Here is a 21,548-nt window from a genome sequence, read left to right on the forward strand (position 1 = left end):
GTACACTCCATCGGGGAGGTATTTCTGCCCCTGCTTAAATCGGATTCGTCTCTCCGGGTTCCTAATCGATCTCCCGCCATCGAGCAGCGACTCTCCTTTTTTCTTTGCTTCTCCCTTCCTCCTCCTGCGACCACGCAGGCTCCCACCTTAATCCACACCATTCTGCTGCTTCCAGTTGTCAAGGTAGAGCTTAGGGTCGCGGGGGCCGTCTTTCGTAGGGTACGCTCCTCTCAGGGGGCGCACAGCTTCGGAGACGAACGGTGTGAGCTAAAGTTCAAGGCCGTACCATGTCAGCAAAAAAAATCACACAAATCTCGACCATCGATGACCTCCTCATTTCGGCCCCAATCTTTACAAATTGGAGCAAAACCGGTTGCGGAGAAAAACGGAGGAATTCCCTTACCTTGAAATCCTTCAAGCCCTCCGGCACGACGTACGTCCGCACCTTCTGCCACTCGATAACGTAGCCTCCGTACTTTGTGTGGCGACCCATGGCTCCCGTCCGGTTTCCCTTGTAGAAGCCCTTGTTGACGTCCTTGGTCGTCAGGCGCAGGTGCCTGTACTTGAGCACCTGGAGGATGGGTGAGGGTTTCATGACTGGCGGAGGAGGCCCCGGGGAGGTGCTCTCGGTCTAGTCGGATTGAGCTGGGCTAGGTTTTGTCGGCCAATTGACACCTCTCTCTCTCTCTCTCTCGTATTCGCTTGTCGCCCCGTGGATAGTGTCGCCGTCGTTTGTTGTTGCGCCTTTACCTCGTCGGTGGGAGGCTCGGGTTGGTGGTGCAAGACCCGAAATTTTGGCGATGCGCGATTGCGACGGATTAAGGGTTGGCCCATTTGCCGATGGAGATCCCTGTCGGACGTTGGCATGTTTGCCTAGCGACCGTGTGGGAAGTGCACGGGCAGCGGAGCATGGGCCCGATGACCTAAGGTAGGCTCCATCATCGGCGCCGGTAGGTGGGGCCTTGGCCCCGGAGGCCGCCGATTTGCTTGTATGGCATCGGAAGGGAGGGACAATATCGATGAGCAGAGCATATGGTACAATTTAAAACAAGAAAATTCCACTGGTTTTTATATTCTGATCTGGTGGCCTAGGTCACTGTTCTACTTGTCCTATTGAATGGTCCAAAGAGCAAGTAGTCTAAGGCTCATCCTTCGAGGCACTGGCAATGCAAAAGAAGGGTTTCAAAGATTCTGCTTCTTTTTCATCAAGAAATGATTTAGTCTCCTCCACAAAACCTCGATAATTGATTCAGTCACATCAACATCCAATCGTCATGGAAAGACAAAAAATTAGGCATCTTGAGTTGGAGACAAGACAATGAGCGGCTTTCTAAAAGAGCATGGCCATGGAGATCATCTCGTGCGGGGGATGATGAGGTTACATGTATGTAGATTTATGGAATTCCAGCAAACCCTCGTGTTCCAGGATAAGATAAGTTATGTGACCAACGCTATCGACAACATCTCCTTTGACAGTAAGGAAATCAATTCTCCCATCCGTGTGAGATACCAGCTGGGGGATTTCATATGGTCTCCAACCTATCACGTTGAAAACCTCGAATTTTGCTCGTGTTCCATGTTCCTATGGTCGAGAAATATTCTTCATAAGGGTTTGTCCTCAGAGATATGAGAATTTCACTTATTTCACAGGGAAGCCTGGCCTTCCCGCACACTATCTTCCAGAATCCGGTAGGCAAATCTCTGATCTTAAAAGGCACCCCGTCTGGCAAGGCTACGAGTACTTGGATATATGAGGTTGATGAGGCCTACTTAAATGATAGCACCACAGTGAAGCTAATTTCAATCTCTTTATATACACGTCTCATTTCTGCCATCCCCCAAGGACTTTCCTTCTTCGGCATTTACTGCAGTCAGTCATCACCAGGGACACCAAGATGAATACGAATAATGAACTTGTTAGTCAAGAAGGAGAGGGCCTTCAACCTAATCCTCGAAACACTCGAACCAGGCAGGCGACTTCGATTGAACGCCCACCGATCCAGACCTCCTCTTCAATGTCTTCGGCACCGATGAACTACAATCGCCTTCAGCACCATGTAGCGTATCAACCCGCATAGTCAAGCCCCATGTTGGCCGCATCGCCTCAACAGCCACTTCCCATCAGCCATTCTGGCTTGTCGGACCCCCTTGGTGGACACGGATCAGTCATCGGAAGCAACCTCTGCCAGTCTCATGAAAGAAATTCAACTCCTCCAGGGCATCCGCAGAGAATAATGGAGCCATGTTTCCACATGCGGAACTCTTTCAATATCCTCTCGTCCACGCGCGCCACCCCAAGCTACGGCCCCAGGTCCATCTCGCTCTCCAACTCCAGATGGCGGAGACGTCCCAGCCGAAGTAAGAAACTCCTTTCCAGGAAAACCCCTCCCAAACGTTTGATTCCACCGAAAGAGCGCAATTGACACATAGCGCGCTGGTCGAGAACTTCAAAAACTTGTACCATACCCTGCGTGTGCATGTGGCCGATGTGGACGGGAAGTGTCGAGCAGAAGCCAAGAAGAGAGCGGAAACTGAGGCAGCGATGTCGAGTGATGAAGCGCAGAGAGATGGATGATTATCAGGACACTCAGAGGGGAATTCGCGGGGCTATGGTATGTCAAACGCAAGCTTCCAATTACCAGGAACTCAATGGGGAGAGAGCGCGATTTACATTATCTCCTTTAATAATTCCTCTCCCATTCTAATCGCCATGTTAGGTTTCGAATGTTCTCTGTTCCGTCATTGCATCGCTTAAACTTTGATGCGAGTTTTGATACACATCTCTGCCCTATTGATGCCAGTTTCGACGTCTATCAAGAACACCGAACTCCTTTGATTCTTACAACGATACAGAAACGTTCTGTAATGGGACTGCGTAACTCGTGTGCTTCTTCCAGTTTGGAGAAAATGCATGTAATCATAACTACGGGAGCTTGCTAGGTCGGCGATTACTGTTAATCTCCCCCTTCAACAGAGCTTCTCCGCCAACTGCCCATGACGTGGGACCTGACCAGTGCTGTAGATTCTTTCATCTGTTTCTCAAACGTCTCCTTCCCGCTAGGTAAGGTCCCGGTGTATTTTGTCAGTCGGTAGCGCGTCATTTCTAGAGCCAGCCTCTCCCAAAGCACGTTTGTCTCCCGACTCAGCTCCACATCGAAAGAGGCTTTGATTGAAAGCCTCGTCTCACGCTCGAAGACCTCGTATAGGAAAGAAAAGATGTCTTGGCCAGTTGATATATTCAAGACCTGCATGACCTGAAGCCGGGGCATGTAGGCCGCCACGGTTGCAGCCATTCGCATCAGGTGGTTTATGCGCATGGCAGAGGTTGAGTCCGGTACCTTGAATATCAAGACCAAAACTGAAAGATCTGGATAATCCATCCTCCCCTCGAGAGGACTCGTTGCCGGGAAAGATATGGCCTCCCGGAAAAAGCCCTCCGGATTTATGGAAAACATGGAGTGCAAGATTCTGAGAGATCGTATTGCAGTACACGCGGCCCGACATATGGCTTGACATGTCGGCCCTCGGGAATAGTGCTTACGTATCGTGGCGGGACTTTCGACAAGTGTCAAGACCCTGGTGGATTTTGGGATATTCTCAAGGAGCGAAACAAAGGTGATATTGCGTTGTTCTTCTGCTCTGTGATTGAAGGGCTTGTGGAATACGTAATGCAGCTCTCGTGTGTCTGGGAGTCTTTTCATGAGTGTGGTGATGGCTGTTGCTGACAGTCTGCGGAGAACATCCCTCTGGAAGGAGAAGTTTGAGAGCTTCGTAATGATCGGAACTTTTGGTAGGATATATCCTTCGAAAAGCTTGTTTGCCGGCTGGCTAGTGGTAGCATCGTCAACGTCTAGCTCGAGAGCTCGGCCCAACCGTCGGTCGCGATATCTCAGATACTGCGAGAACGACGGCGCCGAAGGATACATTGCTCTGTGTATTCTCCTCTGTTTAGTGCGTTCTTCGGTTGGCCCCTGGTAAGGCCGGCGGAAAAAGTGGTCTTGATCGCTTGGTGACATGGCGCTGAGCTGGAGACTTAGACCATTGTATCCCGGTTGATCTGTCGGTATATCCCAGGTACGGAGGATACTGAAAAGGGTGATAAGAGCTTCGCGGAAAATAAGGCTATTGAGGTAAGCCGTATTCTCGCTTTCTGCCGTGTCGCACTCGAAACAATCGTACTCCATCAGGAGCACATGGAACCCTAGGACTTTTAGAAGCTTTCTCCGGTGTCCCTGAACGATATTGTCGAACTGAGAAATATTTTTGCGGTCCGATAAAAGGTTCAAGCTCCAGAATGTGATCTTTTCGAAGAATTGTTGCCATTCGGCAGAGACGCTTGCCAGCACCACATACATGTGTTTTCGCGTAACCTGTCTGGCGATTCCCTCTATAATCATCAGCCGAAGTTCTGAGGGCAACTGTCCCCATCGGATGAATGTCGTAGGACAATGAAGAAGGCCCCCGCTAGAACGATGTCTCATTCTAGCTGTAGTGCGATGAATTGATTTTCGTATCTGTAATGCGATGAAGTGATTCTCGAAGTGATTCTTGGACATTTGTTGGATCGGGCCAGTCGTCGATGACGAGAGACGGAAGGGGTATAAGTGTTTCTGGAGACAAATACTGGACGTAGGGGCTCTGCGTCCCATGGGCTGTTTCCCGAGTGTCTACCTACGCATGAAGGGCAGGTAGGACAGAGGGCCAAAACTCCGATACCCTCATGCTGGCAAGTGGCTGGTTCACCAACATGGTTCACCGATATAGGTAAGTACTGGGTAAGGTACTACGTAGGAAAGTAGACAACAGCCGTTTGCTTCTACCGGAATCGTGAAACCTTCCTGCCTTCCTCGACCCGTAATTGCCTTTTCACACACCTGCCCTTGCTCAAAATGACCATTTGGAGGAAAGATATCTACCTAGGTGGGTATAAAATGTTAATTTCCTACACTTCCCCCTCCCGTCAAGGTATCCATGACTCTCATTCATGGCTCTACACCGCCGAAAGGAACACGGTGAACCTCGGCGTACAAGTGGGGCCGATCGGCATCCGGGTCCCCACCATCCGTTCTTCGGGCATAGGCAGACCTTCTCTCCGGTGCCGTCTTTTCATCTTCCGGCTTGGACAAAGTAGGATCTGGCTCATTATTTTGACGGTGTCTTTAAACGACGGGAGACCGTTCCACACTAGACTGGCTACCTGATTCTGGCACTACTGGACATTTCATCACAAATTCAAGGGAGAGAGGAAACCGGACCAGTGAAAATCCGGAACGGCATTGCAATTTTCATCATCGCTTCATCTCCACTTCACTTCATTATCACGGTTGGCATCCTAATCCTCCAATCATCTCATTCGCCAAACTACCAATCTCATCACCGCGGCCACTCAAACATTCCAGACGAATCAACAACTTTCCAGTCTCTTTCGTTAAATTCGTCCACGAACATAGTCCTACCCCATTCACAACCCGCAAAAAATGGTTCGCGCACACGACCCCCACGTCAACCACCGCGTCGGCCAGCTCGTCGAGCCGGACTCGGACGGCTACGTCGTCCGCCGCTTTCCGACCGACCACGTAGAGCTCTACGGCGAGAACAGCCTCGTCAACCTCGAGATCCCCGGTAGCGTCGGCTCCTTCAATCTCGTCCACGTGCGCTGCCACAACGCCCCCGCCACCTCCGGAGACGGTCAGAAGGGCCCCTCCTACCACACTGACTCCCTCGTCATTGCCGTCCGCGGAATCTGCCCGCCCCAAAACAGCCCCGACCAGCCTCCCGCAAAGTCCGCCGTGGGGGTCTACTTTGGCCCCGGCAACCTCGTCAACCGCGCCTGCCGCGTTCCCGACGCCAAGGACCGCGGGCACGTCATGAAAGACACGGACGGCAGCGACAGCAGGGAACGTCCTCAGCACACGCAGCAGCGCGCCGACCTCTACGCCGCCATCGCGGGGATGATGGAGGCAGCCGTGATTGCGCAGCAGGGACTGCCTCATCAGCACTTCCGCGGGCCGCCGCAGCCGTTCAAGCTGCACCATGTCGTGATCAAGAGCGACTCGGCCTACCTCGTCGAGGGCATCGCGGGGGGCAAGAACGGAGAGCAGCCGCACCTGAAGAAGTGGTTGGCCAACGGGTGGAAGAACACAAAGGGCGAAAAGGTCAAGAACGAAGACCTGTGGGATAATTTGATGCTCACGATGATGTCGCTGGGGCAGGTGGGCGTGACGGTGGAGTTTTGGCAGGTGCCTAGGAAGGAGAACAAGGAGGCCGACCGGCTAGCTAAGCTCGCGCTCGAGCAGACTGTCAACTTTTTCGACGAGAAGGGCTTTTTTGGCAAGGGGGACGAGAAGGAGCCGAAAGTAATTGCTGATGAGTTGGTTGCGATCGAATGATGCTTCCTTACTATGCGAGATGATGAGACTGGATGGGAAAATCATGGCGCAGAAAAAGAATTGGGTTAAATTACTGTTGATCTATGGAGCTGGGCAGTAATGTCATATTAGAGCATTCAATGCCGGAGAGCATTGGAATTGCCTCTGGCGAGCGGGAGGACCTCAATCATAGGCGTCTCAGAAATCTCCCAGTTATCCGACGCCTTGGGATTACCATAGGGCTTCAAAACCACGATGCGCCACCTAGTCGTAAGTTTCAGACTCTTTATGTGACCGTATAAAGGACAACAATCCCAGATGAGGATACTGACTTGTACTTTCCAGGCTCCTGTCAGCCTGCTTGCCGAGCCACCAAGACTCGTAGGGTGAGTCACGAGACTGGTCCTGAAAAGTTTTGGGAAGGTGTTGCTCACACTATCGGTGGCCGGGTCGAAGACAGGGTAGTTGGCGTTGTTATAGACGTCGAAGCGGGCAACGGAGCCGCCATACTTGGTCTCGCCGACGACCGCGGGGGTAAACCCACCCGCGCTCTTGGTAGGTGGGTTCGTAGACCTGCAGGAAGCCAGCGAGGTCAGTGATCTAGAGAGCGTTGAAGGGAGTTAGACACCTGGAATATTGCTTACGTCCCAGCGAACCTGGCAGGAGCTCCAGGTCAGAGAGACTTAGAGCCTGACAAAATCTTACTTGGCGAGGGAGAGGTCAAAGGTGAAGAAGCTATTGAGAGATGAGCTGTTGACTCCCTTCACGTATAATACTCATTAAATACGCACCTGTACTTCTGGGAGAGCAGGGTCTGGTTGACGCCAGAGGAGACACGGGTCCATTCGTAAAAAGTCTGGAACATATCAGCAAGGTCATGCTTGATGCTACCGCTGACGCCTTTGGACGTTTATTAGATGAAGCTTCGCCCAGGGGAGAAACCAAGTCTTACCGAACTAAGGCACAGAGAGCACGTCGCCAGCGCTTGAGCCAGTGAGAATCTTACCACTAAAGATGGGGAGTCTCGAGACGTTGAGGCTTGGGGGAATGTCAAAGGAGAACCTAAATCTCCTCGTTGGCCGTTCTCCTTCACCGCGTCCTCTGCAATCGTCACTCTCTAAATGAAGCATTCGGACAATGGATAAGAGGCACCTAATTTGCAGTCTTGGTCTGACCGGGCGCAACCTTGAACCCGCCCGAAGGCAAGCTCAAGAGGGTGCCAATCTTGAGAGGCTCAATCTCGACGAGATCCTTGATGCGAGGGACGTCCAGGATCTCCGCGTCGGCAGCCTCGGCGACCCAGTACGACTCGAAAATTGCCGGCGTCCTGCACCGTGAAGATGTACCCGAGCTCTGTCGTGACCCTATTAGTGATGTCGACCTGGTGGTACCGTGAGAAGTGGTGCATCTCGTGGAGAGCGGAGTTTGCCTCCCCGGACAGCTGCGAGGTCGCATTGAGGACGGAGACGGCGTCGATCAGGCCGCTAACGATCTTGAGGGGAGGATCCCAGAACCGAATGCCCTTGGTCGTGCCGTTGGACCAGGGGATAGCGCGGCCGGACGCAACGATGCAAGCGTGCAGGGCTTCTGCGAAGCCGGCGCCGTGCGTGGAGCGGCCTCCACGTGCCCCGATATAGAGCGCCACGATGCCGGCGACGTTTATTGGGAGAGCCGCTCTGGACGTCATATCGCAAACACGCTCGCTCTCGCGCGATGCCGTGGGAGCGTGATGACCATCACGTGCCGAAGGTTGGAACCACGACATGCCATGCACAGAGTATTAAAGAACCCTGCAATGTAGTCATGATTCAGTCACAGCAAATGCAAAAGGAATGGGAGAGCAAATGATTGCAAAAATATTATTCATGATTCGAAAATATGTAAAAAGAGCGAGGACATAGCGTGAGTCTAAATCTAGATGTTTTCCGTGGGCATTTGTTGCCGTCAAAGGTTGATCTTTCACCTCCGAACCTCCCGCCTCTCTATTTTCTCAACGAGAAAAGATAGAGATGAGTATATGCATTTTGTAAAAGAATGAAAAATAACATGCGAAGAGACGGAGGAAGAGGATCAAGCCCCCCTTTTTTTCCGTTCCCTGTTTCCCCCCCTTGGCTATGCGGGCGCGCGCGCGAGAGAGAGAGAAGGCAATTCGTAGGCCATGAACGAATCCTTTTGTTCAAACGCGATGATTTTGTGTGTGTATATATAAAGAAGTTATACATCATTATACAACCAAAAAAAGGCCCCATAAGTCGGAAGTGAACCGGACCCCTGACCCCCCAAGACCAAACGTGACAAGAGGCACGGCGCGGCGCGGCGCTGTTTGTGCGCGGCGTAAAGCGCGTCGCGGCCCCCGGGTATTTGTGTTGTTTTTTTTTGTTTCGCATCGCAGTAAAATTTGCAAAAGCTCTTTATGGCTTCGACACCTGCTCCTTTCTGAAGAACTTGAAGAACAGGATGGGGATCACCAGCTGGAATCCCAGGCAGATCCAGAACCAGTAACTTGAGACTCCGGGCATCAGGCCCTGGGAAAAGTCGGGGAAGGTCGTGTTGGGCGAGAGAGAGTTGGGACTCGTCGCACGCGCCAGCATCGTGAAGGCACTGCCCACAATTTGTGCGCCAACGAGAACGGCCAACACGTGCTGGCGTGTCAGCGTCGCGAGCAGCATCATACCCAGACCGACACCCTGGATGTTGTCCAAGAGGCCGAGCCAGAGCCAGAGGCAGCGAGACAGGATGGCCGAACCGACGGGGCCACCAGCCCAGGGGAGGTACATGCCCATGCTGCTGGTACCCCAAAGCATCTGCGCCCAACGTGGAGCGCACAGGCCGATGGCGAAGATCGGCAGAAGCCATGTGTGGCTCTCTGAGAAGAAGGAGAAGACGTAGAGGATGATGGACCAGAGGACGACGAAGAAGCCAAGGGCAAGGAGGACAACACCCCATCCAGGGATAAACTGCGAGGCGAAGAGGAAACCCCAGTTGCGGCCGTAAGGCGCCGACAGCCAGTAGTTCTGGATGATGATCATGACGAAGAAGACAGGGACGAGCTTGCGGCGAGCAAGGGAGATGTAGAAGCCGGGGATGTTGTCAGGCGCCTGGCGGTAGTAGTCAGGGAGACCGAAGAACAGGACGATACCAATGGTCCACAGTACAATGGCGACGGGAACGCAGACGACGATAGCTTTGGAGATGCTGGTACCGTCGAAGAAGGCCATTGGCGAAGTCTGTGGGGTATGGGTGAGAGATCCCCAGTACCAGAGCATCAAGGAGTAGACTTGGGCAACACCAGCGACAGCCAGCGCACGCGTAATCCATTGCTTGGTGGGAGCACCACCTTCGTCACCAAAGTTGAGCGCGAATGACAGGGCACCAGCGCTGGCGCCAGCAGCGTAAATGGCAGTGGCGGCATCTTGCATACCAGCGCTGGCTTGCCAAGGTGAAAGGTAAGGCGAAATGCCCAAGAGGGCGAACGCGAGGCCGAAGAAGAACCAGGGGAGCGAGAGGGCGTAAACCGACTTGGTGAAGCGAACCATGATCCACCACAAGAGTGAAGTTACCAGGTACGTCGCGGCGACAATATAGAGCTTCAGAGGCGTCTGGTTGGTATCGCCGGTGAGTAGGACAATTTGGTACGAGTTGATGGAGATGACTTGAGCGAATGCGAGGAAGAAGGCGTAGATGGGCCAGTCGCCAATGCGAATGGACAAAATCTTCTTGATACCTGTGGGCGCATTGTAGTTGTCGCCCAACAAAAATTCGTCGTCAACGGGGCTGTCATCGTAGCGAGATGCCCCAGTGAGTCCGCTTGGAGTGCGACTCCGGCCACGCTCATCGACGTCGAACTTGGCACCAAGACCCTTGCTGGAGCCGGGGCGGCTGCCAGGCGCAGGACTCCTTGACCTGCTGTGGTCTCTCCGGCCAAGCTTCGCGTCTCGGTATCTCGCGAACCACTTCTTCTCACTCTTCTTGAGGAAGTTTTCGATGCAAAGATCGTTGCCCGAGTTCTTGGCTGTGAGGTTGTTAAGCATCTGCTCGAATTCTTGGTAGAATTCTCCGTTCTTATCAGTGAAGCTTTGGTCCACGTTTTGCAGCTTGAGGTCGTGGCGGTCACCGACGACATCGGGCAGAGACAGTTGAGAGCTGTTGCGCTGCTGCTTGTAGAAACTCGGCTGGGGCAGGCCAAGAGCATCGCCGAAGCCCGGAGTTTGAGGAGAGGAGATGTCGTTCTGGGCGCGAATCGCGAAGCTATCTACGCTCACCATACTCTCGCGACCGCTGGCGAACATGCTGTCGCGAGGCGCAAGCATGCTATCACGGCCACCAATGGAGCTCGAGAAAGAGCTGCGACGGGAGGAGGAGATGGTTGACCACGGCATGTTGGGTGTCTGGAGATCGGGCGAGTTGATGCGGCCCGCGGGGCTAGCGATACGGCTTGGTGGCGGAAGAGGAGAAGGAGCTCTCGAGCCAGTTGGAGTAAGCTCAGCACCATACTCACTGACAGCAACGCTTGACCTCAAGGACGAGTCGGTAAGATTGCGAATGCCGCCCGCCTTCTTTTGCTTGGCAGCCTCCTTGTTGTGAATCTTGATAGAGTCGTTGTACAGCGTGTCGAGTTGCCTGATCCATTGCGCGACGGGGAAACGCTGCTTGGCGCTCCAGGCGCGCATGAGAGCTCGCTTTCTAGGCTTGCAAGCAAGAGCTGAAGCAATGGCCTGCTTGAATTGATGAAGCAAATGCTGGGGACTCATTGACTCGACGGTGAACCAGAAGCCGGGCATCTGGCCCAAACCACCGACACGGGCACCAACGCCCAAGGCACCCTTACGACCGAATTCAACGGCGACCAGACCGAAAGGCTCGTCACGAGAGGGGATAAGAGCGAATTCAGCACCGCTGAAAATGTAAGGAGGCAGCTGAGTGAACTCGGGCTTGCTAAAGACACGGCCCGGATACTTCTCCATGAGCTTGGCCAGCTTGAGGGCGGCGAACTTGCCGTACAAGTCGATAACCGGACCAATAGCGATAAGCTGGACAGAGGGGTACTTCTCGAGGATGCTAGGGAACAGATCGGCAATCAAGTCGACACCCTTTTGCAAACTCCATCTGCCGACGAAGACGAAGAGATCGGCGTTCGGGTTGACGTCGAGACCGGCCCACTCCTGGGCTTGTCTACGTAGAGTGGCACGGTTGGCTTCGAAAGTCTCGTCAATCTTGATTTCGTCCGTAGAGTTGGAGATGTCTTCCTCGGGGTTCCACTCTCCAGTGTCGGAAGGATCGGGGTTAGGCAGCTGGCCAATGTTCTTCAAACTCCAGAAAATGGGGTAACGGGCCAGAGAACGGTCACCGTACTTCTTGGACACACCGACGGCACCGAAACCGCGCTGGTGGATACGGAGGTAACTGGCAGCGGCATGCAACAGGTTGAAAGCGGAACCATACTGCACGTAGTCCTTGACGACCTTGGCCGGAAGGTTGAAGACGCTGTAAACTTCCTTTTGCTCTTCTTCGGTCCTCATGGGCCACATGCCCTGGAATTCGGCATTGTGCAGGGACAAGCAAACGGGGATAGTCTGCGGGAGAAGGTAGAGAGGAGCAGCGGCTCCGTGGTAATCGTTGATGTGGTAGATGTCGGCGTTGAAGCGCTTGATCGACTCGGCAATACAACTGTTCCAGGCACAGTACAGGATGGCACTCTCGAGGTCGTCCATGCGCGCGATGTAGGGGTCGGCCTTGGTTTGCTGGCGGAAGATGGGAGCATCGAGGATAACGTACGTAATGTTCTTGTAGACGTGGTAGTTGACCTTGACCTCGAAGGAGTCGCCCATAACTTCAACGAACATCGGTTCGGCTTCGTGGTCCATGGGGTAGTCGACGTCGCCAACGCAAGGCACGACCCAAATTAAATCCACGTGGGAGAGAGCTTGACTCATGAGCTTGGCCATGACACCAAGACCACCGATCTTGATGCTGATCTTCCAGTCGTCGATGTTGTACTCCATGGTGGCAATGAGGACCTTCCTTCGGGGGGCGCCACCGGTGGCTGCAACGGTAGCCGGCGTGACGGTAGGAGACGGAGGAATTTGGGACATCTCGAGACTTTTGCCTTTTTCGCCGAAGTTAATGTTGGACTCATTCCCGAGCTTGAGTGGTAACCAACCCTTCTTGGAGAATCCTGATTTGTTAATCTTGACTTGGTAGAAACCCTTCATATAGATCCAGCCAGCCAGTCCAGCGAGGATGATGGGCATGAGGCCGAGGAGGAAAAAGAAGACAATCTGAATCCACATGTTGCCCTGGGGAACGGCGACGTAGTTCCAGTTAGCGTCGTTGAGAACCAGCTTGTAGGAGAGAGCAGGCATCGGAGGCGGCGAGGTCAGGTTCACAACGTTATCAGACAAACTGCTAGGAGGCAGACGGTCAAGTACACCGTCGCCGTTGGGGTCGCCGTAAATGAAGGAAGCATCGGGTTGGTTGTCCGGGTTGATACCCCAAAGGTTGAGCTGGACCTGGGCGGGCCATTCGTACATGAAGTGAAGCTCCCACATGTTGTCGCCGACTTGGGTCATCAGGTTAGGCAGACCAGCATCGTAACCCCACTTGTTAAAGGGTCCATGGAGGAAGACGTGAGGGAATCGGCGGGCAAAGGGGATAATACCGTTGTCCGCGTGCTGGATGAAGGATGACGAACCGAGAGGCTTGCTGAAGTATTGAACCATCAGGTGTTCACCCTCCCACTTCTGGAGGGAGGTACCCTCCCAAGCCTGCGGGACCATGCGCTGCCTGGCACCGGTGTACGGCATCCAGCTGCTCCAGGTTGAACCCCAGTTGGTGCTGTAGCGCCACCTGTTGGCGCCAGGAGCGGCGTGGTTGATGAAGTATTCATCGCCGCTCTGCTCCATCAGAGCCCGTGAGTAGTTGGCAGAAGCAGGGAAAACCACGGGGTTAATGGGCTTGCCAAAGCGGAGAAGGAAGTGATCGGTAGCGTTTGTGCTTCCACCGCTAGGCGCCGCGGGGTTGTTGACAGTGATTTTGACAATGCCGTCGGGTACGTTCTGCAGATTGGCGGACCACTTCCAGACCGAAGCGACGGCGCCAGTCCACGATTCCTTCTCAATGGTATCCATGGCGCCACAGGTAGGAGTGTCGAAAGTGATGTTTGTCTGGGTGTTGGCGTCGACATTCACAAAGGCAGAAACGGCCTTGGTCACGGCATTGCAATCCATTTCCGTCGAAAACTTGAACGCGATGGGAATTTTTCCGTTGGCATCGGTAGAGTCGATGGGCGTGTCATGACCGGGCTCGAAACCGGTAATGGAAGGAGCAATATCCAACCATTTGGTATCAGCAACGTAGGCGCGGAACTCAAAGGGCGTTAAGGTGATGCTGCTAAGACAGCCGGCCTTGTGGCCTGCTCCCTTGTATCCATTCTCTTTTGTCGAGGTCTCGAGGGTAATCGAAGCATCGGTGCTGAACAAGTTTCTGACCTTGGTGTTGCCGTCGAACGGTGAGAGGAAGGCATTTGCCTCGTTGCTGCAGTCGAACTTGTAGGTAGTTTCATTGGGGCTATTGTGGTAGACCAGCCAAACCGGGTCGGCCGTCTTGTTCTGAGTGCTCAAGTAACCACGCGCAACACTCCAGATTCCGGTTTCAGTCGCAGTGGGACTGCCCACATGCAGGACGCCGTGAGTCTGATTGGAAAGTTGCTCGAGAAGCCAGCCACCCTCAAGGACAGGGTATTCGTCGCGGAACGAGAACAATCGCTTCATCCAGTTGCGCACTGAGGCCGACGGATCACGGTGGTCATACGCGACAGTTTCGTCCGCGCAGCCTGTCTTACCCTTGGTGTTGGGCCAGCCGACGTAAACGGAGTTATTGCCCGCGTAGCATCCGTGTATCTTCCATGCCTGGGCGGCCGAGAAGGCCTGCCGACCGAAAACGTAGTTGTCGGCCGTGTTGTCCAAAACATAAAAGTTCTGCTCTTCACCGTAGTAAACAAGCGGTGCGCCGGGAAGAAGTAGGGTGGTGATGAAGTAGGCGAGAAGCATGCGTTCAGTTCCCTTTTCGATGGCGGGCCAGCGAAAAACGTCCTGGTTGGTGACACCATACAAGTGGCGAGGGTCGAATTCTCCAGTGTTGGCGTTATACAAGTCGTTGGTGAGAATCATTTGGTTCCAAGTCTGAACCCAGTCGGTCGGCAGATCGTAACCAGCCTCGAGGTTGCCGCTCATACCGAGGAATCGGGTCATGAAACGGTAGACGGAATAGTGGAACGCACCAGAATCGAGGGCGCTCTTGCCCTGCTCACGAATGAAGCTGCCAGAGGAAGAGGAACTATTGGAGTCCAATGTGGTGGCGCGGGTAAGATCAAGTGCGTTGGCCATGTCGGGGGTTCGACCACGTCCGAGGTAGATAGATCCCAGAGTATTACCACTGGTAATCTCACCAACAACCATGAAGTTTTCCTTACCAAGATCCTTTGCACACTTTCGCATGGCAGTACTCCACTCAGCCTGCGCATCTACGGTGACCTGGACAGCCTTGTCGATACGGAATCCATCAATGTCGAGCGTTTGAATCGTCATGCAGGAAAAGAGCTCAAGACGCTGGCGAACTGAGGGAACCCACTCACGCAGACGATCTTGCACAGAGGCGAACTTTGCCAACTGACGCTGCCAATCAGGGAAAACACCAAAAGCCTCAATGTCGCCGTACTGATCAAAGTCACTGTCGTAGCAGCCTTTCAACTGCTTAGAGACGTCGACCTTCTTTCCGTCCTCAAACCAGAAAGTCGGGTACTGGCAGGTTTCGTTGTATTTGTTACCGATGTTGAAGTCGAGGTATCGTCTCGAAGTCTTCCACTCAGCCTTGTGCTCCGAGGTCGAGAACGGAGTGGACGAGTTGAGGTATCCTTCGAAACCGATCAAGTCGCCCATGCTACAGGAAGTGAGAAACAGATAAAAAGCCCCAGCGAGCCAATCGGATACTTACGTCGCCATTGTTTGGTCCATGACCACGTACATTCCTCTGCGGTGAATTTCGTCAATGGCCTCTTGCCATGCCGTGATGTTGCCATAGTGCCTATCGAGTAGGGTGAGATCGAGAGGCTGCGAAATGTCAGTATTCGCGTCGCCTTCGTGACCATGGGCTACGAGGCGTGTATCGTACCGAGTATGAATCCGCCTTCCACGGGTCGTTGATGAAGGGCGAGCCAGCAATGTAGAGTGCCTTGATACCCATGCCCTGAATGTAATCCAACGTGTCGACGAGACCAGCCAGATCTCCTCCGTGGCGGAGCTGGTTACTCATGATATCATGTTCGAAGAGGGTGCCATTGGCATTGTCGTTATCGGGGTCGCCATTTACGAATCGATCGATGAACAACGTATAGTAAGGAAACCGCCAGTTGTCGGGTGATTTTGTGAATGTGTGGCCAGTTCTTTTTCCTGAATATTCTGCAGGACTCTTTGCTAATCTGTTGGTGTTAATGTTGTAATCGACTTCGCTCGCGGTGTACTTGAGGCCGGAAACGAGGGTGGATGATGTGGTAAGGAGTGTAAGTGCCCAAGCCAATACTGAATTAGACATTTTGTGAGAACTCTTACTCGCCGGGAGGGGCGAGTGAGCAAAAGATTGTACAGCAAAAAACACACAAACAGGAATGAGTGACGAAGTGAAGCTCGAAAGAGTGTGGTGGTGGTGATGGGATGGGGGGAGGAGAGAAAGGCCGCGAAGCAGACCAGCAAGCAAGCAAGAACGAATGACGGGATGAGTTGCAAGCCAAGGCGCGGGACGGATGGGAAGAAAACTCGGCCGTCAACGCCACGCTGGAACCGGTAGAAAAGGGGGTAATCTCGTGGGAGCTTGGGTCAGTCCAATTGCAATATGCCCCAGGCTGAAGGCGGAAAGGGGGATTACTGGCGAAGGCACAGGCATAGGCGAAGGCATAGGCACAACAAGCACAGGTACGGGAATTGGGAACAGGCACATGGTACAACGGCAGAGTGGCCTGGGGGGGCCGCCGTAGAAGAGTCCATGGAAAGGATCTTTCCGTCCGCCTCGCCTCTCAAGGCTCCATGGAGTCTGGCACTAGCAGTCTGCGAGTCTTGGTCTTGGGGCGAAACTGGGATAGGGATGGGGATGATGCAGGCGAGCAGGCGAGCAGGCGAGCAGGCGAGCAGGCCGCAGGGCCGCAGGACATCGATTCCGTGATGGGCGGATGGGGACCCTTCTGCAGGAACGGGCCAGCCGAATCGTTAGCCCTTCCCGTTGGACCTCTGGAAACTGGAGAAGAAGGAACAGAGGAATCGAGGATGGATGGCAGGTTCAGGTCTTTGGTAGGTACCTGCTCCTCTTGTTCGTCTGACCCCTCTTTCTTGGTACATGACAATGTGGCTCCGGGGGTGGTAGTCTGGGCTAATTCTGGTTATACGAAGTTTGGAATATGGATATGCAGAGGGTGCAGGCAAGGGCCTGGGTGGGAGCGAACCATGAGTGAGATGGGAGATTGGCGGACTCCGTCTTGAATTACCAGTTTGGACCAAGTCCACAAAAGAGACTGTCCAATACGGTGGCCCCGAGGTCAGCGCCGGTAGGGGTGAGGATGTCATTCTGGCCAGTGTGCGCGTAGCGTGTTGAAGACCAAGGATAAGCCGGCACGGGGTGGTGCATCTTGTTGGTCGATTCGGGCGAGCTCCGTCGTCGGTTCAAGTATCCGCTGTCAATCGGGCCCCTGGTCCAAGAACGTGCTCTCTTGTATCGAGTCAGCTTTGCTTCGGGCGGTCCCCCCAGGAAGAATACGAGACGTTGGAGACAAACCAGGCTGTCAGGACGGATGATCCATGCTGTCGAAGATTACCCATAGAGCAGTGATTTCCCAGTCGGGAACAGTTGAGGCTCAAGGGCGGGACCCGTTCAAAGGCGGTGGGCAAAGTGCGAAGTGCCTGGCATGCGGCAGGTTGAGGTGGGCGTCTTTGGCAGATGGGAATCGGAGGGGTTCATCTCAGCTAAGGTAGTGCAGTGTAGCACAAACGTTTATGCTCAGAGGGCGATGGTGTGGCACCCCGTCCGCAGTGGCTACTGCTAGCCCGACCGGCTGTTGCTGCTTCCTGTCCAACAAGTCACCAAATCAATCAAGGTTAAGGTGCTGTACTGTGTAGGAAGTCTAATGTGCCTTAGTGTGGGTGGACTGGGCCAAGCCATGAACACGTCGGGCGGCGCGTCTGTCTGATCGTGATCGTGACGTCGATTCGCGGGGAGGCTAACGCAGGAGGAAGCGACAAGTCTGCCACGGCGGCATGAAAGGATTTGAGAAGGAAGAACAGGAAAAGCAAATCAAACTTGATCTTCTGCCTAGCACATTAGTGTCTGTCGCTAGCAGCGCTGAGAGTCGCGTCCCTGGGCGTCGCTATAGCTTACCTAAGGCAGCACAAGGGTGGTTAGGTACTTCAGTGAAGTACCTTAGATGCAGCAGCGCCGAAGAAAATGAACAACACTAGGCGAAGAGTGGTCCCGGCCCTGGGGAACTGCACATGGAACTTGGAAGTACTCCCCCCCCCCGTCTTGGCACCGTGTGGTACCTAGAATGGAACGGAAAGAGACTGTCGACTGTCAGGTCACTGAACTGGGAATGGGAGAAGACTTGAAGCCCCGGGCAATCTGAACAATGGCCGTTGCAAAGACAACCCCTCAGCCACGGTGGGTCTCACTTGGCGACGTAAAGGCCAATCCTTAGCTGCTATTCAATTGGCATCAGCCACATGAGGCAGAGGGCGGCTACCTTTTGAAAGCTCTTTCGCTCCTGCTGGAAGCTGTCCTTTGTGAGTTTCAGCGCCTCCCAAGGTCTCACCTGCCAGGCCGGCAGGGAGTGCATCCCACGCAACCCCACTCACTTGTTACTAGCTCAACCATGGCCCATTTATAATTCAAGTAGGACCAGGTTTATCTAAAGTAGATGACCCACTTGGGCACGAGGGGGTAGCCTCGATTGGGAGGGCTGGGATCGGGTAGTGTGGGCCAGGGGTCGGTCGGAGGGGCACCTACACTTGCTGCCGACCGGGGCCGGGCCTCCTTGCACGACTCCTACCGCGGTGCAGCATTCGCCCGCAGTCGACTCGACGATCGGCCGTATCGCACAAGAGCGGTCGGTGCAGACAAGCGAGTCAGCGTCGAGAAACAGGCTTTCATGGACTCATGGCCGTGACACGCCTTTACTGGCGGGCCTGGGCATCGTCTGGGCGCGGGGGAATAGGTAGGGTTGATGTCAACTTTCGTTGCTGCGAGTTGCCGAAATCAACATGTTTGGGGCAAACTGAGGATGGAGGGGGGACTGCCACAAATAGGGACAATAATCAGGTGTGAATATCGGTAGGATTATGGGATATGAAGAAGAGAGGAGTCCGTGCAGGGGCAAGTTGGAAGCGGGAACGTGGAAGGGTCATGTTCGCCTAAACCAGAAGCCTCGCCGAGCTGAGTAAGCCAGGGCCACGCGAGCTCCTTTTCTTGGTGGCGTTAGGCCTCTGGCTCTTTTTTGGCCTCGCGGCCCTGCCCTGACCTGTCACTCTGTGTCTCATCATTCAAACTATGTACTACCTATGGTAGTGACCGATTGATGGTGGTGTCTGGAGAGTTCCGGGGGGTCCCATACCCTTCAGCTTCTTCCGGTTTCCAGGAGTCGACGAGAAACTCGATTCAGGGCTCATGAGGATATTCGTACATGGGGCCCATCAAGCGGAAGCCGTCTTGAAACCCGCGTATCCGTACTACAATGTATGTATTTATTACACGGCGAGGGGCTGCCTGCCTCCAAAGATTCTATAGAGTTTGAGTGAGTCCGTTCAGTACACCACCTCCTGGGAAAGCCAGAATTCATGGTGTTGGGATGGTTGTGGGACAGGACGGTGGGAGTCGCGTCGCGTCCAATTCTGGACTGCTTACTATGTAGGTATTCACACGGCCGTCCAATGGTGGTTGATAACCTCGACGCACAGCGATAGTGGTGGCGCCCAGACTTGGCACACGCACCAACCACAAGTCGGCAACACGAAGACACTATTCGCCCTTCTCCAAATTGACCTCGGGCTTCTGATCATCTGTCTCAACAAAAGCCAACGCTCGTCCACCTGCAGGACACGCTATGGACTCCCTGGCAGAATTTGTTTCTCGCACTTTTCTCGAGTCTCGGCTGGCAACTGGTTCGAGCCCCAAAGCCATCAAATGTCGTCTCATCAAGACTCGACGGATGAAGAGAACCTGCGGCGCAGACAGGCAAACACTACGCAACGCGGTCCAATGACATCAAGCCTCCCGCCGCTGCCAAGAAGACACCAAGAACATTTCTGTACCTTTTCCAGGTTCGACCACTTTTGATTCAGGTTCGCTCGTCGCGAGGGGCCAATTTCGGTGGTTTGCACCGCCGCCGCGTCCTTGTACCAAAGTTACCAAAGTGACCAGCGCCAACCGTCAACCCGTCAACAGGACGATGCGCGCTATCGATGCTGTCCTCAGTGCCCAGTGCCACTCAGTGCCATCCAATGCGGCCAATGCCACTGCCGACGTGACGTCCCCTGTCGTGGTGCCACCACTCCTTATCGGGATAACCCATTCCAAAAAGTTCTCACATCTTTCCAAGGCCGCACCGTTGACGGCGTTGACGGCGCAGCCCTGGCGTTTCTTGGCAGGGGAAACGAGGTTTTTCCAGACTGCTATGGACGGATACGTACCTTTCTGTGTCTGTATTGGTTGCTGTCCAAAATAACACAGGACTGACAGGCTTGACCTTGTACCAAACTCATCCTTCACCTCTCTCATCTCTATTCGTACCGTACCTTCACAGTACGGATATCCGAACCCCAAATGCTTTTTTCCCATTGGCCGAGCACCACACACTCATCACAACACCGTCCGTTTTGGCGCACCGTCGGCGGCAGTTTCCCACCAGCCGTTTCCACCACACCACTTTGACCGCACACCATCACAACGTAACGACCAACGACACTTCCGCTACTGACTACCTACGCCTTTCTCTCACCACACTGGCACAACTCTGTGGTCCTTTTTTGCCCTTTGCAAAGTCTGGTACGGATACTCCGTATTCTGTGTCGATCACCTTGACCACAGCTTTGGCTTTATTCAGGCCTCCCTCACTCGATACGCAGTTTCTGCTTTCCTCGTCCCATTGCATGCCGCTGCTAGGGTGCTGAGTACGCGACTTCGTACGATACCGAACTGACCATCCGCGTCTTGGCCGGGTTTCCACCTCATCAGTCGCTTCTGCAGTCTCCTGTTCCTCCGCTCTCCTCCAGGCTGCTTCCCTCCCTCAACGCTCGGGTTTCCTCCCCGTCACTATTTCCTTGTAGCGCGGCGCACCTCCACACACCCCGGCTTGGCCGCCGTACCGACCATCGTATCCCCGTGGTCTCTCTCTTTTTTTCTCTGCTTGGGTTCAATTTCCCGTCAACCAGCTGTTGTTGGTCATGGTCAATGACACACTTGCGCCCCCCGTGTGGGCCTCGCCGTCCCATTCGATCCGAGGCATTAACATTGGTGGCCAAGTACGGCAAAGTTGCCAGGAGCCATCATTTCCTCCAAGCCCGTCCCCAAGCCCATCCGTCCCTCGGCCTGTTGTTCCGTGACCCTCGTATATTTGTCTGCTTCTCCGCGCTGTCTGCCTCGCGTACCTTGCATTGGTTCGTCCGTACTTCCGGACCCTCCTCTGCGGTGAGTAGGTACGAAGTACAATACTGAGTACTCTCTCTGTGCGGTTGCGCCGTACACAGTACTGCCAAAGAGTTCGCCTGGTACGCGTTCCCCGTATTCAGTCCACCACCCTCTCGTTTGCCCTCTGCTGATCTCCTCTCCGTGTTAAAAGCGTCAGTCTCGTTTTGACGCGCTTGGCCCCTCTTCTTTTACTTTCAACCGATCAACCGACTCCACGTCCTCTTCTGGTCACTCGTCTAATCTACCCGGGCTTCCCACCCCTTTTTCTCACTTCCAAGCTCCTGGAGCCAGTCACTCGTTGCCAATCCATTGAAGGGTTCCCCGTCCATTCGTCCATCGGTCTCGTCCCTCTACCATCCCAAACGTCTATATCGTTGTGTGCGCGCCACAATCCTCTTCGACCTTATTCATTCCTTTCATCACGCTCGTACCCAAGCGCAAAGACAATCGTTAATTCAACGC

General features: G+C 54.0%; 6 protein-coding genes across 6 annotated transcripts; 1 reads left to right on the plus strand and 5 right to left on the minus strand.

Annotated features, from left to right (window-relative positions):
• Positions 1-147: 147 nt before the first annotated feature.
• CORC01_13017 (uncharacterized protein) lies at positions 148-595 on the minus strand (the record flags this gene model as incomplete). The annotated part of the gene is made up of 2 exons (XM_022624635.1): positions 148-267; positions 404-595. 2 exons carry the CDS (start codon positions 593-595, stop codon positions 148-150), a joined length of 312 nt encoding a protein of 103 aa, XP_022468843.1.
• A 2,359-nt stretch (positions 596-2,954) lies between these two features.
• CORC01_13018 (uncharacterized protein) lies at positions 2,955-4,355 on the minus strand (the record flags this gene model as incomplete). Its single annotated transcript, XM_022624636.1, has 1 exon — positions 2,955-4,355. One exon carries the CDS (start codon positions 4,353-4,355, stop codon positions 2,955-2,957), a length of 1,401 nt encoding a protein of 466 aa, XP_022468844.1.
• A 1,122-nt stretch (positions 4,356-5,477) lies between these two features.
• On the plus strand, positions 5,478-6,389 carry CORC01_13019 (uncharacterized protein; the record flags this gene model as incomplete). The annotated part of the gene is made up of 1 exon (XM_022624637.1): positions 5,478-6,389. The coding sequence occupies one exon, from the start codon at positions 5,478-5,480 to the stop codon at positions 6,387-6,389; it is 912 nt and encodes a 303-aa protein (XP_022468845.1).
• A 116-nt stretch (positions 6,390-6,505) lies between these two features.
• On the minus strand, positions 6,506-8,133 carry CORC01_13020 (subtilase; the record flags this gene model as incomplete). The annotated part of the gene is made up of 6 exons (XM_022624638.1): positions 6,506-6,941; positions 7,074-7,103; positions 7,160-7,224; positions 7,375-7,406; positions 7,544-7,695; positions 7,760-8,133. 6 exons carry the CDS (start codon positions 8,131-8,133, stop codon positions 6,506-6,508), a joined length of 1,089 nt encoding a protein of 362 aa, XP_022468846.1.
• A 646-nt stretch (positions 8,134-8,779) lies between these two features.
• On the minus strand, positions 8,780-15,956 carry CORC01_13021 (alpha amylase; the record flags this gene model as incomplete). The annotated part of the gene is made up of 3 exons (XM_022624639.1): positions 8,780-15,305; positions 15,360-15,475; positions 15,537-15,956. 3 exons carry the CDS (start codon positions 15,954-15,956, stop codon positions 8,780-8,782), a joined length of 7,062 nt encoding a protein of 2,353 aa, XP_022468847.1.
• Positions 15,957-19,829: 3,873 nt separating this feature from the next.
• Positions 19,830-20,177, minus strand: CORC01_13022 (uncharacterized protein; the record flags this gene model as incomplete). Its single annotated transcript, XM_022624640.1, has 1 exon — positions 19,830-20,177. One exon carries the CDS (start codon positions 20,175-20,177, stop codon positions 19,830-19,832), a length of 348 nt encoding a protein of 115 aa, XP_022468848.1.
• Between the last annotated feature and the right edge of the window lie 1,371 nt (positions 20,178-21,548).

The sequence above is a fragment of the Colletotrichum orchidophilum genome (genome assembly GCF_001831195.1).
Source record: "Colletotrichum orchidophilum strain IMI 309357 chromosome Unknown Scaffold_174.1, whole genome shotgun sequence".
Lineage (NCBI taxonomy): Eukaryota > Fungi > Ascomycota > Sordariomycetes > Glomerellales > Glomerellaceae > Colletotrichum > Colletotrichum orchidophilum.